Here is a 17,117-nt window from a genome sequence, read left to right as displayed (position 1 = left end):
TTTTTATTAAGAAATCTTGATGTGCTTAGTAGTGCCCTTGTGCTTTTTTTTAGGCAAGACAGAGCTAGAATTAATGTGATGTACTCCCCCTACAATCATCTCTTTTCATCTCAGTTGTAAGAAATCTTTCAAGGAAGTCAGTGCCTTACATCTCCCCTTACTTTTGTCAACCTTCCACACTCTTTCTGCCACCCACTGAAAATTAAATGGTTAAAAGTGACTGGAAATACAAGTCAGGTATGACTGGGCAAAGTACAGGCATTTTTCAAACAGGAAAAAAATTGGTTATGTTAATTTAAAATACATAAAATTCTAAATGTCTCTAGTCAGAACTGCTGCTGCTGGTTTGTGGACTACTTTTTAGTGTGGCTTCTGTCATCTCTTCATTATGCCTGAGTTTACAAGTGACAGCAGTATAAATGTGACTGACAGTATTTCAGCATTCGCCGATCTTCTGCATGCAAGAATACATTTTATTGTAAAAATAAGAAGGTCTAACCTGAAATCAAATGGAGCCCATGACAGAATTTTGAACCTTATTAGCTCTGTAGAAAGAGTAGAATCCTAGGAAGATAATTTAAAATGTTAGTAGCTGGTTTTGCTATCAGAAGTGAGAATATTTTTTCTAGTTGTTTTATATAAAGGAGGTTTTTAAATAAATAACTTTAAAGTTTATTCCAGAATAAACTACTGCTGCCACTTAAAAATTCACCACCGCTGTGTAGAAATGTTTTTGTAGGATTTTGGAAGTGGTTTTATAATTTCTTTGCAGTACAGTTTTGATTATCTGATATTGCTTTATTGTAGCATTTAGCAACAGAAGAAGCATACCAGTCTCAGATTTCTACTTTACACAAGTCTCTTGTGAAAATGGAAGGAGAGCTGAAAATCATCCATCAGGAGAGAGTCTCTATACTTGCAAACCTCACATCTACACAAGAACTTTGCGCTAAGTTAGATGCAGGCAAAGAACTATTAAATCAGCAGTTAACTTCCACAGCAGAGAAGGCAGAAAGGGTATGTGAAATATATTAGAAAAATAATTTGATGTTATTGTTGTACTTAAGGAATGTCAAGCTACTTAGAGATCTAGAATGATCAAAGAAATCCCTATTCATCATTATTATCTCTTTTTAATGTTTAATTTGGCATACCTCTGGAACTTACTCCTCAGAGGGTGGATGCTGTGTGCTATCTGAAAAGCTCGCTTTGCAGGATTTTACTTTGAATACTGAGAAGTCAGGACTTAAAATTACTGATTGTTTTCTCAACAGAGGTCTTGGATTTTACATCCAATCACTTAGTAAGTAGAATATCTGGAGTAATTTATTAGCACAGAAACTTGACATGGGCATTAAAGTGCTTGGCTGTTTTAGGAAGTTACAATCTCTCTATAATAATTTCTCCTTAATTTTTCCTCAAAAATCAATTTCTGTTGCCCTTGATTTTTACAAAAAATACAAAATTAATATTTGATACACAAAATAAACAAATCAGCTTAGGTAAGCTCATAAAAATTGTTCATACATACTCAGAATATTTAGATATTTTATGCATAGTTCTATTGCTGTTCTGTCTGTTCCCTGCTCCAGCTGAGATAATTTCATGTTCCTTGGGTTTCCAGCATTCTCTTTTAACTTTTATGCCATTTCTATGTAAAGATGTTTTTTGACATTTGGTTATTCGTTCCAGCCAAATGTGTTGTAAGATGTCTTTTGTATAGTTCTGGAATACACTATGGTGCATTTGATAGGGAAGGTTTCCAGCATATGACACTTGTCTGAACCTTTTGTGAGATTTAATACAATTAAGTCTTCCAGTATCCTTCTGGAAAATTGTCAGAGAAGGGGCTTGCTGGGGTTGTGTGGAAAGGAGCAGAAGTTTCAGGAGAGAAAAATGCAGAAATGCAACTGGAGAGTTTTGTGAAAATTCTGAACCTGGGAAATTATCACTATTTTCTTCATACCTTTCAAACAGTAGTCTTTCATCAGCTGTGTATAACCCTCAGATAGGGCTCGTATTTTACGTGGTAGTCCATTGGAGAAAGCTACATTACTAGATTGCAGCACAAGTATATTCAGAAGTCAAAACTAAACCTGATGCTGAATAATGTTTTTTTTTGTTTGTTTTTGTTTTTGTTTTTTTTTTTCCCCCCAGTGGTTTTAAAACCATTTATTTTCTTATAACTTTTTTTTCTTGTAACTTATTTTCTTATAACTTTTCTTAAAACTGAAGCGGTTTATAGGCAAGGGAACTAGATTTTGATTGAAAGCTAGTGGAAAAATGGATCTTCAGAATAAGGAAAACTTTCACTTTAATTTGTTAAAACCATATAGTTTGGATTTTGCTTAGTGAAATGAAAAATGCTTTTTCTTCTGTTGGTCTGTTACTTGAGTTTTCTCAGTCTTGTCCTGATTTGAACACAAAAATGATTATCCTCTGAAAATTCTGAGGAAAGTGTTGGAGAGTTGGGCTGTTTGTTGAGGTGTCTCAGCTCATAGATTTTCCACAACCATTGGGTGAACATTATTGAGTATAATGTAAAATAGGGTGGAAGAAAATAGAGACAAAAGTGTTTACAATATCCAAAGTGGACTCAGATATATTAAAATGAATGGATAAGGGGAAAAAATAGCATCTATTTTACTTACTAACATTAAACCAGGCAATTTTCTGCATCTTTATCTGAATTGATACAGATTTTCCTGATACACTTTCTCTGGGATTTTTTTTTCTTTTTGTGTTTGTTGCCTTTCCAGTGAAACATAGTAGGTTTTATGGTATTCTTCTTTTGTAGGTTCCCCTGGGGATAAATAGATGTTTAATCTCTTATTTTGTATTTTATTCATTTTCCCTTCTTCCCTCCTAAATTTTTCTTGATGCTCTGTTAAGTAAAATCAGTGTCATCTCACTCTGCTGGAGATACAGATACTGTTTGGTTAAATGACATCTGGATGTCATCTCCTGCGTGAAAATAGTTAATCAGTATTCCTTCCCTCAACAAAATGTAAAACTTCCCTCCTTCTCTTTGATAATTATGTTTTTCACATAAAGAGTGTGTCCCACTGATCCATGTATTTCATAGCAGTTTGTCATCTGTAGTAAGCATGCTTATGTTCAGATATATACATTGGGTGAATTTATACATCTGACACAGGGTTTTGATTGAGGTCAAATAAAACAGTAATCAACCACCTTGGAGTAAGGGTGTTTCTGGGTCACTGATACCAGGATTTATTTATTTATTTATTTATAAGAAAGGTTACCCTAACAGATGGCCAGTAAGGTTAACAGATGTACACCTAAAACTTTACAATCTTTGTTTAGCTGCAGAGTGAGTGTGAGTCTTCCTATTCTGAAATAGAGCTGCTGAGAAAACAACTTGGAAATGAAAGAGCATCTCTGAAAAACCTGGAATCTTTGCTTGCGTCCATTTGTGAGAGAGAATTTCAGTCACAGATAGCAAAGCAAGAAAAAGACTCTGAAATTCAGCTTCTCAAGGAACAGCTTTCTTTAGCGGAGAATAAACTGTGAGTAAATGAAAAGGAGAATATTGTACTTCTTTTTTTTTCTTCTTCCCAATTATAAATAGATGGTTTATATTTAGATCCATTTGTACTTTGGATACCTTAATAACAGAATATACCAAAAATCTGCTTTTAATTCCTCAGCTATAACCTGAAGGACGTTTCCATATATTTTATATATATAAATATATAACATACATTAATTAAACATATAACATATATTATTATATGTTATATATTAATATGTTATATTAATATGTTATATTAATATATTAATATAACATATAGTGTTATATTTTACTCAAAACAGAGTCAACTGCATGGTGTAGCTCTTTTCATTTTGCATTATTGCATTTGGTACCATACTTGGAGGGTTATAGCTGCTGTCTAATTAAAGCATATTGGCTTTACAGTGCTGTGCAGAGCCGAGATTTTACTCAGCTCAAAAATACAGCAGCGCAGCTAGAGTCAGAACTGGAAATCACCAGAAGACAGCTGGGAACTGAGCGGGTTGAAAGGCAAGTACACGTTTTTGTATTATGCTTCCTCCACCTAATTGGGGTGAAATACAATATAGTACTGAGATTTAAACTAATTAGAAGGATAAACAGCAAAGTTTGTGTTTGCTTTGCTGTACATCTCCTATGTGCTCAGAGGCTACTGATGTCACTGAACTTTGTGTGAAACATGCATTCTGTCAAAATTCCTTGTCTGCCAATGGAATGAGATACTGAGATGAACTGCCCTCTGGAATGGCCTAATTTAGGATGGGGTGGGTCACTTTCCTGGAAATGCTTGTCTGTCTGCACTCATTTTCCATGATTTATGGTGAGAGTCTAAGTGATTAGTTGGCTAAATGAGTAATTTATAGACTACTAGTTCTGTGATATGAACACTATCTTTTGGATACATCTGCAGTAGAGGACTGAAACAGATCAGAGTCTTGACTTGAGGGGTACGTACAATTTAAGTGTTAATAGATACCCTGGAAGAATTTTAGCCCGTAGCAACCTGCCTTCTTCCAGGTACTGCTCGGGACGCAGAAGGTGCCGGAGATGGTTCCCAAATGACAATATGGAAGATATTTTATTTTTTATTTAATGGGAGTGGGCTGTGAGGAGGTATCTGGAAGGGCCTGTACATACTGTTAAACTAATATAGCTGCAGGACCAAAGAATATTCTCTGGCCTGCTTTATGAGTTAGTTTAGCTCTCTAGTCTTGGTGTCTTAAAGAGTTTCTTATCTGTGAAGCAAAAATAGCAGTATTTCTCTATCTCATGGATGTATTGAGGATAGAAATATTACAGTGCCAAGCATTATTTTGGGTAAAAAAAAAGAGATGACTAGAAGAAGCGAGTGATATGACTATAGCATAAATTGAGAATGAGGTCTGCTGTTTAATTGTGGCAAATTACATTGTTGATACTGTTCTCTCGTAAGGATGAGGGCATTGAAGGGAAAATCTTTACACTTGAGATTATGTATGTCTTTTAAAGACTAATTTCTTAAATATCACATTGTATGTTTCAATTTCAAACTGGATTCTCCTTTCTCCTGAAGTCATGGCAAAAGATGCAGAACTTTTGGTGTTAGATGTGCAAGTCCGTTAAGGTGGTGTTGTGTGCTTTGTCAGCTGCATAAAATAAGCAATATTGTATACTAATACAGCGGTACATTTGTTTCAAAAGAAACTCAGTCTTCTTTAAACTCTACTTACTTTCTCCTCTTCTTTCTCCATTCACCCTGCATGAATGCATCCATTTTGTAATGTTTGGGTGTTCCCTGGTGGGGGATGCAAGTGTTTTCTCTTGCGGTGTTCAATGGCAAAAAGTTGAATCAGCCTTCATACTTAAGCTCTCCTCCTAGTTAAGGATAATTTGCTACTCACTTGGTTATTTACAGTTGCAGTAACATTAAGTTTTAATTTACAATTTGTTAGCACCATAAACCATTACATTTGTTAGCACCTCATTCTGAGGCAAAGATCCTTGTTGCCATTCTTGAAAAAAAATTCTCTTCTACTTCAAGAGAATTACAAACACAATCACCTGAGATGTTTTGGAAAGAACAAAGTTAGGTTGCGTTATGCAGTCTGTAAGTCAGTACTTGCAAACACACTATGCAGACACAATTGCTAATCTGTCTTTCAGAGTATATTATGAATACCATTAAATCATTAAAAAAAAAAAAAAAGTGGCAAAGGAAATGGTAATGACTGTAAGATAACTGATCATTTTTTGAAAAGTGCTTAGCCTGTCTCTAAAATGATTTTTATCTAGGGAACGTGCTGTACAGGAGCTTCGACGCCAAAATCGTACAATCTCCTATCAGTTAAGCTCTACGTTAAGAACATCATCACCTGAACGTACACACCATCGATCTCTGGATTGGTCCCTGGAAGGGTAAGCAGTTCAGCAACATTTAAGTTCCAAGGACTGGAAAAAATAAATAAAACTTTAGACTCTGATACTTCTTCTTGAAACATTGGCTCAACTCCACAGAATTACACTGCTCAGAAAAAGTTACAAGATTCAGGACCATTATCTTTTGATGGTTCCTCTTTTATTTTGTTTTACTCAGCTATGTCAAAACTAGTTAATAGCAACTACTTGCACCAGGATGCTATAGCCATAAATTCTTGAAACAATAATAGTAACAATGCTACATAAAATCTCCACTTGACTTGCCATCATTTTGTGCAGCTATAAATATTTTTGTATTTCCTACATAAAAGCTCACAACAATCCTGCCTTTCTTCTTCTAGTAGCTTTCAGAATCGTTTTTACTCCCTATATGTATATGTCTGTGAGCATTTTGTTCAAGAAACATAAATGCATTCTGAAAGTCTTCAAACACATGTAACACTGCAGAGGAACAAAGACAATTTTCCTTTTAGCAGTCACTGAAAGTGATGGACTGCTAAAGTCCATCGTATACAGCTACTCCCATAAGATTCAGTCTGAGCTTAATTTCCTATTTGGTAGCTGCTTACTTGTTGCATCACAATTTTTATGGAGGTAGATGGCAGCATGCATAAAAATTAATTGCCAGTTGAGTGGGAAAATTTCCCAGTTCAAGATTTACAGGAAATCATTTCTGCTTTTGAGGTGGTTATGTACTTCCAAGATGAATTTTCTTAACACTTTTGGTACCTGAGATAAATGATTCATCCTTGTTATCATGGACTCCTCTAAGTACTTAAGTCCTAATAATTCAAGGCAGGTTTCTTTGGGCAAACGAGCTGGTCCTGGTGCCCTTAGCTGGAAAACTCAGGAGTCTAAGCTTGTGAATTGGTAACTCTTGGTAGCAAGTATAGGGAGTCTTCATTCCTCTGATAGAACCATGTCTACTTCTCCCTAGTCAGAATACAGCATAGGTTTTACATTTGTTGCAAAAAGCTCTGTATCATTTAGAACAATTTAATTTATTTTTTTATTACCATAACATTTTCTTCTATTTTTGATAGTCTAAAGAAAAGAGGGTTTGATCATCATACTGATATAGGTGATTATGGTGCTGTCTCTATTTGTATTTACCCCTTATCAGGGTGATAATATTCCTTTCTAATTAGTAAACTAAAATAAATTGGTTTAAATTAAGAATTGCTTAAATTTCATATCAAGACTAATCTTCAACAAACTAGATTATGAATTCAACTCCTTTCTTGTTTGCTTTTTGCATTGTTTTTCTCATTACTAGCCTGATGTGGCATGATCTGCTTTTGATGTTCCTAGGGAACAAGGAGTTTAAATAAAGACTAAAAATGAATGATGTGAACCAGGTACAAATACTTTGTTTGCTTAAGATCTTCAGCTGGTCTAAGCTAAAACTTTCTCCGTTAATTCAATGTAGCTTTTGAATGTCAATGAACTTCCAATTTTTTCTACTAAATTATTTTTAATTTTTGAATGCCCAAGATACCAATATCATTCATAAATTTTTACTTAACCAGTTCTTTTTTATAATTTCTTGGCCAAGTGAGGAGAACTAGGGTTGTTCCAGATTTATTTTTTTTTAATAAATGGTCTGTGTATTGATACAGTGATGAACAAAATAGCCTGTTTGATAAGACTCTCCTGAGATAAAGAGGTCTAAATCTAAATCTGTCTTTTTATATAGATGATTTGTATTTGTTTTACCTATGTCTGTGTGAGTGCTCTAATGTCCAAAATACTAAAGCTCATTATACATTTGATGTTAAAAACTTAAGAGTTTGCATCAAGAAGGCAGAACAGTAGAAATTCCTGAAATATTTATAGATGACGAAATCATTTCCCTCCCAGCAAAATCTAGAAAGATTCAGAAAAAAAAGTGTTGAGACCAGAATGAGAGAAAAGACAATGTAAAGTATGACCTGACAGAGATTATATTAATGCAAATAGTTGGGTGTAGTCATCAGCAGAATCATGGAATTAATTAAGGCAATTTGAATGTATATATAAGTTGATGAAATGTGATGTAGCTGTAAGTTCCTGTTGGATTTGAAGGAGTGTAATACTAGAAGCAGACTTCCAGGAGGTGAAATCTCATTTTTCGATGCTTGAAGATAACTTACCAGGGATTCAAAAAGATACTGTAGTAGACAATGACTTACTGGTGGAAAGGCCTTTATTGCCCCAGACTCCTTGTCTCAGGACAGTGAAATGAACATGCCTTGTATTTTGTCTTGCAGACCTGATTGAAGAGACTTTCTGTGCAACTTGTGTAGATGATAGGAGTGCAAAGATTGTCTTTTTCTTCAGAGAGCACTATAGCACTTTTGCACAATACAGTCTAATTCTTCAGATCATCTGGATTGACTGCTGAAGAGACTGGAAGGCCTGCTTATATTGCCTTCAGAATCAAAATCTTAAATTTTTGCACATGGAAACATCAGAATGTATTTCTATATTCATTGAACATTAAACAAAATAGACTTGGTTTTGTTTTCTTTTGTTTTCTAGGGATTCTTCATTAAAGGACTTTTAATGCTATATTCACAATGGCCTGTGACGACCCCGCACACGATCTGGAGAGTTAGAGTTCAAGTTTAATTTTCATTTAATTATCATTTTTCCCTGCTGAATACTCAATTTCATTAAATCTATTTCACAAATGCTTGCATGGGCTTTTGGACACTCTTAACGTTACTCAGTGGGAAGAAATCAGTCTAGATGGCTTCCCTTCCCTCCTCCCTCACATCTCTTATTTTTGTGTGACACAGCCCATCTCAGTAAACAGCGAAAAATGCAGGTTCTGTTGACTGTACTGACACTGTGCTTTTATTTAAGAAGTGTGCCTTATTTTAAAAAGTGATATAACTGGAAAAGGGGATATATTATAACAATATGAAACTTTATAAAAGTGTCTATATTCAGATGATATAATTTGACTGTATTGCTGAATTGTGTGAAGATTATGCTTGAAAGAATGCTATGCCATCTCAAGGTACGCATGGTTTTTTTTCTTTTTTATTTCCCCCCCCCCCCCCCCTTAAAACCTGACCTACTTCTTAATTTGGCTAAAAGAGGATAGTGATGCCAGGAGATACAGCAGTGTTTTGATATCTATGTGTGAAGATATGTATTTTTCGTATCCTTCTGATTTACGTATACACTTCAGGTGTTTTCAATTTTGGAGAATTTTACTACAACTGCACTAATTTTCTACTTGAAGAGCTTTTTAATATGAATGAATACTGTTTGGTGATAGCTGTTGGTGCTTAGTCTTGCTCAAAATTTCAGCTCTTTATATCATAATACTCATCAATGTTATATATTTGCCAACTTTAAATGCCAGGAGGGAATGTAGAATTCTCTCCTAGAAATCAACTGGAAAATCCCTGTCTTTGTCACTATATAAATCATTCCTATTAAAATCAGTAAATTATTAACTTTTTGCTTTGTTATTTTTTAAACAGTTCATCCTTCTTACTGCATTCCCTTCCTCAAAAGAAACAATACTTTATTCTTCAATGAAGGTGACTTGATTTTAATTTGTAGGTCCTGATTCTTCATTCTTTACTTATGGCACTCTTACTCAGCCACGGAAGTGATTTCAGCAGTCACCAGTGCTAATGGGACTACTTGCAAGTAATAAAGACAGCAGGATCAGACATAATGATATTGTACATTTCCTCATTATGCAGTTATTAAAAGGTGTGTATTGTACGCTATTCCCAGATGAGAGAAGATGATCATCTCATCATCCCAGAAGATATGAAAGAGTGATATGATGTTGTGCAGTCATATTGCCATACAGATTTTTTAGAAGCTCGTCACAAGGAAGTTTGAGAAATGTGATCTCAGTCTGTAAAACTAATACCCTATAATGTAGAAGACAAGAAGGAAAGGTTAAATGAACATAAAATAGGTAAAACTAGGTTCTTCCTGGGAGTGGATACACTGTGCAAAGGGCCGTGTCCTAATATGTAATTCCTTAGTTGCAACGACGTTAACTTTTCTGTGTAAGATCATAAAAAAGTCAGTAACTAGGGACTCCCCTACCAAATGCTACAAAAGATACAGAGTACAGCACTGTATGGGCTGCTGCAGGGAAAGTTAACATTCCAGCCAGACCCAGTACAAGATAAAAGCTCAAGATTCTTAAGCAATTTGGATTAGGCTTTGTTTAGAAAACAGTATGGAAACGAGGACTTTATTTTTCTGTGAATTGCAAAGAGATGATCAAGTCATGGATGGGGCCAAAGGAACTTTTGTCAGTTCCAATGGGATATAGACCTCAAGTGACTTCAGACAGTGATTAGTTGCTATATGATTATTCATAGTTAAAATAAATAAATAAATAAAAATCAGGTGAGATCTGAAATCATTCAGAGACCAAAGAGCAGTTGCACTGTAGTGGCAACTCTGCTACTTGTGATGTCAGAAACTGAAAGAACAAAAGAAAAGATAAAAGAAGAATGAATTGAAATTGCTTAAATTTGCAATTTTTTTACAAAAAGCCTGCTTGTTGACAAAAAAAATGTTTGTTGTAACCAAAGAGGGCTAGAATAGTGTGTGTTTGTTGGGACTTGTGTTTACTGTTCTAGCAGCATATTCTAAAAATCTTCACACCAATGATAAATGTGAAAATTTGCTTCATCCATATGTAAAGATAAATAATGAGCTCAGAGTTTTTAAAGTTCTCTACTTCTGGTGGCAACTTCTCAAATCGTTTATAACATATCTTATTTTTTCCATAAAGCAGGAAGTGCTATTGAATATGCCTGAAATCTATTATATTTGGTGATAATGTCTATTTTCTTATCATGTTGTTTATGTATCATAGGGTGGTTTTCTTGCTGTTCCTTTATTATAGTACTTTGATTGGAAATAAATATATAACAAAATCTATTTACCATTTGTTTACATTTGTGCCTTATTTACAATTGTAAGCAATGCTATACTTAGACACCTGATTTTTATACATTTTAAAATTGCCATTTACCACAATATTTTTCCAAAAGCAAGCCTGAAAAAAAAAAATTTTTAATGAAATAAGAGCATATTAAACTTGATCTCAGATGCTGTGCAATGATCTAAAATGATCTGTTTTGCACAACAAAGGTGCCTATAGGATTTTAAAAAGGGTTCAAGCTCTTCTGCAGCAATATTTTTGTAATTTCCAGCCACCGTTTTTGGAGCTGCTCCATTTAATTTTGCTTACCTGTAGCAGTGGAAACCGTTATCATTAACCACTAAAAGGTATTTTCCTTGAGCATAACTGGCTGTCAGGATTTGTAGATACCAAAGAACTTGGTGCCTTTGGTATCCTCCACCCTTAGTCTCTCCTTCATCCTAGAAGAAATGGAAGCTGCTACTTATAGGAAACAGTATCTCTGCTCACAGGTATAGTTCTACCAAAGAATTCCTTGTTTCGCTGGGCAAAAGTATTTCACTGTTTTTCTTCTAAAATCTATGCAGGCAGCCTTTCAGCAGCATTTGAAGCCTTACATCTACATGATTTATGCTGCTGTCTCCACTGAAAGTCAGATTTACTTTTTATTATTATTTTTTTCAGTCACTAGTAAAGCTTGATCTTTAGCAACATGTAATCAGAGATAAGATTCTGATGCCAGCATTAAAACAAGTGTTTTTAGCTTTTAACCTGAAAAAATGGTCATGGCATGGAGTGACATTGGTAGTACCAAAGAGAATTACTTTTTTCCTGTCTTTCTTCTGAGGTCAACTAATCCAGTCAGTGCAGGCTGTAGGGTTTTAGACAGACACATGGCTATTAGCATCAGATGCGCTTTAGCAGCTCAGTTTACTCTTGCTTTTTGTATATTTAATCTGATTTTGGTCTTAAATGTTACAATAAAATGCATATGAAGTTAGTATATATGGAATACTTCGTTTGCATTAACTGCTATTTTCATTTCTTGGTGATTTCAGTATTTCAGCCATGCAAAGAGGCATAAAAGTCGTGTTACTGATACAGACCAGACTGTCTGTAAAAAAGTATGATATTTAATAAAAGGAGACTGTATTTTTTTAAACATACCTTGCACTCTTAATAATCTGTGATCTACTGGACCTTCACATTCATTTCCAGCAGAGGGAGTATGAGGAATGAAGACGACTGAATGCCAGCTGTTGCGGCGTTCACACACACAGTTACCCAGACACGTGGAAAGGTATTTCACAGATGATTTTCCATTTCCGACACTTCCCATGCAGAAGAAAAACAGCTTGAGTAGATGGACAAAAAATTCACATGACTTGATATGGTTTGACTATGTTGAAACACTCACCCTTGTATCACGACAAGGATCAGATTTTTTTTTTTTTATTAACAAACTTTAAAGAAACAAAAAGTTTGCTTATAATTAAAACATCCTGGATAAGACATGGCCTGAAATGATGTCTCCATCAAATGGATTTTTTTGACATGACTCTGTAGTAAATTGCAAGTTATTTTTTTCGAAGGGTCTCCCACATTTGACTTGTATCAAAATCCATCAGGTGGTTTTCTCATTTACTTTAGGAGATGTAAAAGAAGCCCAAAGGTAGTTTTAAGCGTTGTGCCTTCTCATGCACTTTGTATTTCCAGCGTTTTTCTTTATTTTCTGAGGTGGGGGAAGAGCAAACAGTTTTATCTCGAAGGCAGCCAACACCCAGGCAGTTCCACAGAGTACACAGAGCAGCAGCCTTTGTCGGGACCTCGCCGGGGAACAATGCGCTCCTCAGGCCTGCTTTGGGCAGACACGGCTCTCCTACAACTACACTTGACAGCACAGCTTGCACCTTTTAAAAACCGTGATTCTTAATAAAATGTGTAGGTGGATTTCTGTCTTAGCCTGCAGCGACTGCTCCAAAAGGAAGGTGGAAGCGCAGCTTGGGCGCCGGGCTGCTCCCGCACCCCTCCTCTCCTCACCCCTTCTCTCCTCACCCCTCCACCTGCCCCTAACCCTGCCCACAGCCCCGCCTCGCCGCCTCCCGGACCCGGCCAGCCCCGGTGCCGCTCCCTGGGCCGTGCCGTGTCGTGCCGGGGCGGATCGGGTTGGATCGGAGCGGGGCGGCCCCAGGAGGTGGCCGCAGCTCGGCGGCCCCAGCACGGAGCCCTCGGAGGGGCCGCAGCCGCCCCGCTCGCTCGCCCCCCGGGGCCGCCCTCGTCCATCCCCCTTCTTCTTTCTGCGGCCTCGCTGCTCCTCACGACCGGCCCCAGGTGAGTGAGCGCCGCTCCCCGGGCCCCCGAGGGGAGGCAGCGGCGCCTGAGGGGGCGAGGGAAGCGCGGGGGCTGCCGCCGGGTCCCCGCCGCCTCAGCACCCCCCGGCCGCCATTTCGCGGCGTGAGGGGGGTGAAGGCGCGGGAGGCCGCCCGGGCTGGCACCGCCGCCGGCTTAAGGCGGCTTAAGCGCCCCGGGCTGGCTCCGCAGGCGTGTGGCAGGCTGAGGAGAGGCGGCTGCTGCCCCCTCATGCTTAAATTGCTCCGAAAGTGCCGGGCTGGCGGTGTAAGGTCGCTGCTGCGCGGGCTGAAGTTAGCCCCAAGTGTTGGGGCTTGCGCCATGGATGTGGTCCGGTCCCGCTCGCCTGTGGTAGCAAACTTCCTAACTCTTTAATTGGTGTTAAGAGACTTCTTAACTCGTTAACTCGTGTTATCAGACTCCCAGTTATCTCCCCTGCTGTGTGGGAGTCGTCAGCACGTCTTACAAGATTCACCTGGGGACTGGAGGCACCATCCCACCAGCTTTGCCATACAATTAACCGAAAATATCTTCAACACCCATATAGACTCTCATTGTTAGCATATTCCCGCTCCTCTTACAAATCTACATTTTTTTCTATAACTACTTTAATCCCGTCTACCTTCCACAGCCGGACACACGCCTTAGGCTTTGTGTACCCCCAACTACCAAGGCAATATGGACTGCGCCTCACATCATTTATCTGAGAGTAGATTGTTATTCCAGGTTGACACACACATGAGATCTTCCAGAAGTTTTTTCCTCTTCTTCTCTTTTTTCCCCTATAAATCTAGCGTACCATAATTAGCTCCCATAAATCTTTCTTCGGCTGGAAGTCAGCGCTGTGTATTCTCCCCTATTTGTCATCATTAAAAAGCTCGTTTTGCTTTATCACCCGCATGTCATTAGCCTCCCAAAATAGTAACCATGCATCAAAGCCCGTTTGATACTGATAACGGGGCCGTATATCATTTCTGTATATAATTTCTCGTTCCTTGCACTGCCGGGGCAGTAACACGGGGCTGGGGCACCAGCCCTTGGCTGCGCAACATGATGGGGATTGTTTTTATGTAAATCTTAAGTGGGAGCGAGCTCTCATCAGCAGTTTCTACAGGGCAAAGATTAGATTACGGAAGGCAGAAACGTAACGTTATTACTGGTGCTTGCCTTCTAGCTCTTTAATCATTGAAAGAGGGCAGGTTGGCAAGAGGAGCTGGCTGATCATTAAAGGCAAGGGAGCAGGTGCGCCTGGCTTGGTCTACGGATGAGGTTGGAGCGAGGGGTAATTAATTTGCCTATCTATAGACGTCAGAGTTTATAGACGGTAGGCAGTCTGGTTGTGTTGTCACAGCGACCTTCTGAACTCCACTTGTATGGTGTTTTTAATTAAAGGCGTTTCCTTTCGCACTGTGGGTGTGTGGGGCTGAGCCCTCTCCTGAGGTGGAAGCGCAGCCTCTGTGGTCCTGGCTGCTGCTGCTGCTGTCAGGAACAGGGATGTGAGTACCCCACAAGAGCTCTCCAGGGCAAAGCTACATTTCAGATTGAGCAGGACTAAAGCGAGCTCATTGATGTCCAATAATTTGGAGTCTCCTTCTCTGGAGATACTCAAAACCTGCCTGGATGCCATCCTGCGCAGTGTGCTGTAGGTGACCATGCTTGCACCAGGTGATCTCCAGAGGTCCCTTCCCACCTATATGTGATAACAGGAGACCAGTTCTCTCTGAAGATTTAATAAGCAGATGTTGCCTCCCAGAACATCCTCTCGCTCCACTCCTGGTGTCAGCAGTGCAGCTTCGTACCAGCACAGCTAGTATCTGACTGGTACACTGTAACCACACCGTGCTGTGGGCAGAGACCCTGCCAAGCACTCGTTGTGCAGAAAGCAAAGGTTTTTTTTAAGTCTGTTTTCAGTGGTGTAACATGTCCTGCACAGCTGGAGTGCATCACTTCTCTCGCCCTCTGAGGTCCTGCTTCTCACCATACTCATTAAATGTGGTGTATATCCAGCAATGCACAACTCACTTACCTTCATGTTTCCAGGTATCTCAGAATGCTTTTCTGGGACAAGGTGCCACTGAACTGAGCGTGTCTGTTTTGTGACAACCCAAAATATTAAAGATCTGAACGAATCTGTCAAGGGAGGCAGTAGAAGGAAGGCTGTGTATGCCGGGATTGTAACACACTCCTGTAGAAAAGAATACTTAATTTCCCAGCTTTGCATGCTCTGAAATAGAGTTAACAATCACAGGAGAGGGAAATTTATTCTTAAACCAATCAAATGTAATGTGCCCATGGTGTTAAATATACAGCCTTATCCTACTGCGAGATTTAGGATTTTGTATTATTAAAGAGCAAAGAGAGGCTATGCAAGAAGGTCAGGGAAGGAGACCATTTACTTGCACATTTTGTTACAGAAATTGAATTATTCTTCTCCAGTTTCAGTTTGGCAAGGCTGAGTCCTCTCAGCTTATGTTTTTGGATCAGCCACAAGTCCCTCCTCGTACTCCCCAGTGCCTTCTCAGGGTAGTGCCGCAGCCTCTTCACTGCCCCACGTGAAGTCAACTGAGCTGTGATCTGCTTATACAATGTGTGTGGTGCCATATATGTCACTAGCAGAAACATTTTCTAATTCAGGAGCAGATTTGATTCACATTTTGCTTATAGGTGTTGTGGATCCTCCTAAAGTGCAGCAAGGAGGCAAGGGGTCTTTGGCTGCTCTGAGCTACGTTTAAAATGGAAGGTTTTAAAAGCAGCTGCGAAAGCGAGCGGTGCCGTCGGAGCAGTAACGCTGGAGTCATTCAATTTTTGGTGTCTGCAAAGCGTGAGCATTGCCTATTGCAAGATAGTGAGTGTGAGGAGCCTACATCTGTTCGATGAGTTACAACGAGGGGGAGCTGAAAGCCTCGGCAGTTCCAGAAGAAGCTGACGGGTCTGTCGGGAGTGTAGCGTGAATGTATCAGTAGGGGTTTCTGCAAAAGCCATCACCAGTGGTGTTTTTAATGTTGCCGAGGTTTAAATAATCATTGTTTTGATTTTAAGGGGAGCTGAAATTCCTTGTGGCAGTCGTGGCTCGTGCGGCTGCGTTTGGAGGAACTGACCCAAGAGGAACACGTCTTGGTGCCCTCAGGCAGCAGGTGGTGCATCCACCCTTGTGGGACATATTCAAAATGCAGCCTGGGAGCAAGCTTCACTGCACTTACTGGAGATTCTCAAATTATGTCAATTTTTTAAAAAATTCAAAGGAAAATTGAATTGGTGGCTGAGGAAATGCTTGTGTCAAAACAGGTATAACAGACACAGTGGGATTTCTTTAGGTTTTTGTCACCATTGACTCTTGGTGCCCCTGAGAGAGCCTTGCAGCGTGTATTTACGTAGGGCGTGCAGACTTTTAGCCTGTTGATGCTCGAAGCCCCTGCGATAAATCTGGACACGGATTTTGTTGGTATGTCTCCCAACACGTGTTGTTTCTCTCGGGACTTGGACTTGGTGTCAGCTGGTTCAGGACAGACCTTATCAGTCAGCCAAGGGGATATGCGAAGATAAGGATGGGCCAGAAACCCATGTGTGTACACAGTGGTTGGTATATTTGGTGGTTTCCCCTACAAATTAGTCCTCTGACAGAGCCTATTGCGAAGGCAAGGCAGATGCAGCTTTAAAAAGCCTCCTCTGAGAAAAATATCTTGGGAGACCAAAGTACAACCTTTTCTTTTATGGTTACCCTTCTGGTCTTAGGTATGATGCACAGGTCTAAATTTACAAGGGAAAGACACACTTTAGAGAGTACACGGAGTTATAAAAAGCCCTTCAGCTCCGCACTGCTAAGCGACAGTCTCCATAAACACTTTATTATATTCTGTGGATAAAAATACACAATAGCTCTAGCTTTTTTACCCAGCAAAGCAGTTTATTTTCTTTGAAAGGCAA

At 38.9% G+C, this 17,117-nt stretch overlaps 2 protein-coding genes across 16 annotated transcripts in view; both read left to right on the top strand.

Moving 5' to 3' along the window:
• The window catches only part of TSGA10 (testis specific 10), a 34,929-nt gene extending 24,064 nt beyond the window's left edge, over positions 1 to 10,865 (top strand). For 7 of the 9 annotated variants that reach the window (XM_072030843.1, XM_072030841.1, XM_072030839.1 and 4 more), the window contains 5 exons: positions 808 to 1,017; positions 3,328 to 3,530; positions 3,941 to 4,045; positions 5,807 to 5,929; positions 8,471 to 10,865. In XM_072030843.1, the coding sequence (XP_071886944.1) occupies positions 808 to 1,017; positions 3,328 to 3,530; positions 3,941 to 4,045; positions 5,807 to 5,929; positions 8,471 to 8,495 (666 nt within the window). In that variant the 3' untranslated portion in view covers positions 8,496 to 10,865. Of the gene's footprint in view, positions 1 to 807; positions 1,018 to 3,327; positions 3,531 to 3,940; positions 4,046 to 5,806; positions 5,930 to 8,199; positions 8,448 to 8,470 lie in introns of those variants that run through there. The other 2 variants (XM_072030861.1, XM_072030868.1) reach the window with 2 other exon arrangements.
• Positions 10,866 to 12,938: 2,073 nt separating this feature from the next.
• Positions 12,939 to 17,117, top strand: part of CRACDL (CRACD like) — a 53,049-nt gene continuing 48,870 nt past the window's right edge. For 5 of the 7 annotated variants that reach the window (XM_027446410.3, XM_027446399.3, XM_038173201.2 and 2 more), the window contains exon 1: positions 12,940 to 13,175. The gene's annotated coding sequence lies outside the window, so the exon portion shown is untranslated. Of the gene's footprint in view, positions 13,176 to 17,117 lie in introns of all 7 variants that reach the window. The other 2 variants (XM_038173203.2, XM_013093769.5) reach the window with 1 other exon arrangement.

Source organism: Anas platyrhynchos, chromosome 1 (genome assembly GCF_047663525.1).
Source record: "Anas platyrhynchos isolate ZD024472 breed Pekin duck chromosome 1, IASCAAS_PekinDuck_T2T, whole genome shotgun sequence".
NCBI lineage: Eukaryota > Metazoa > Chordata > Aves > Anseriformes > Anatidae > Anas > Anas platyrhynchos.
This window is presented reverse-complemented; position numbering and strand designations above follow the sequence as displayed.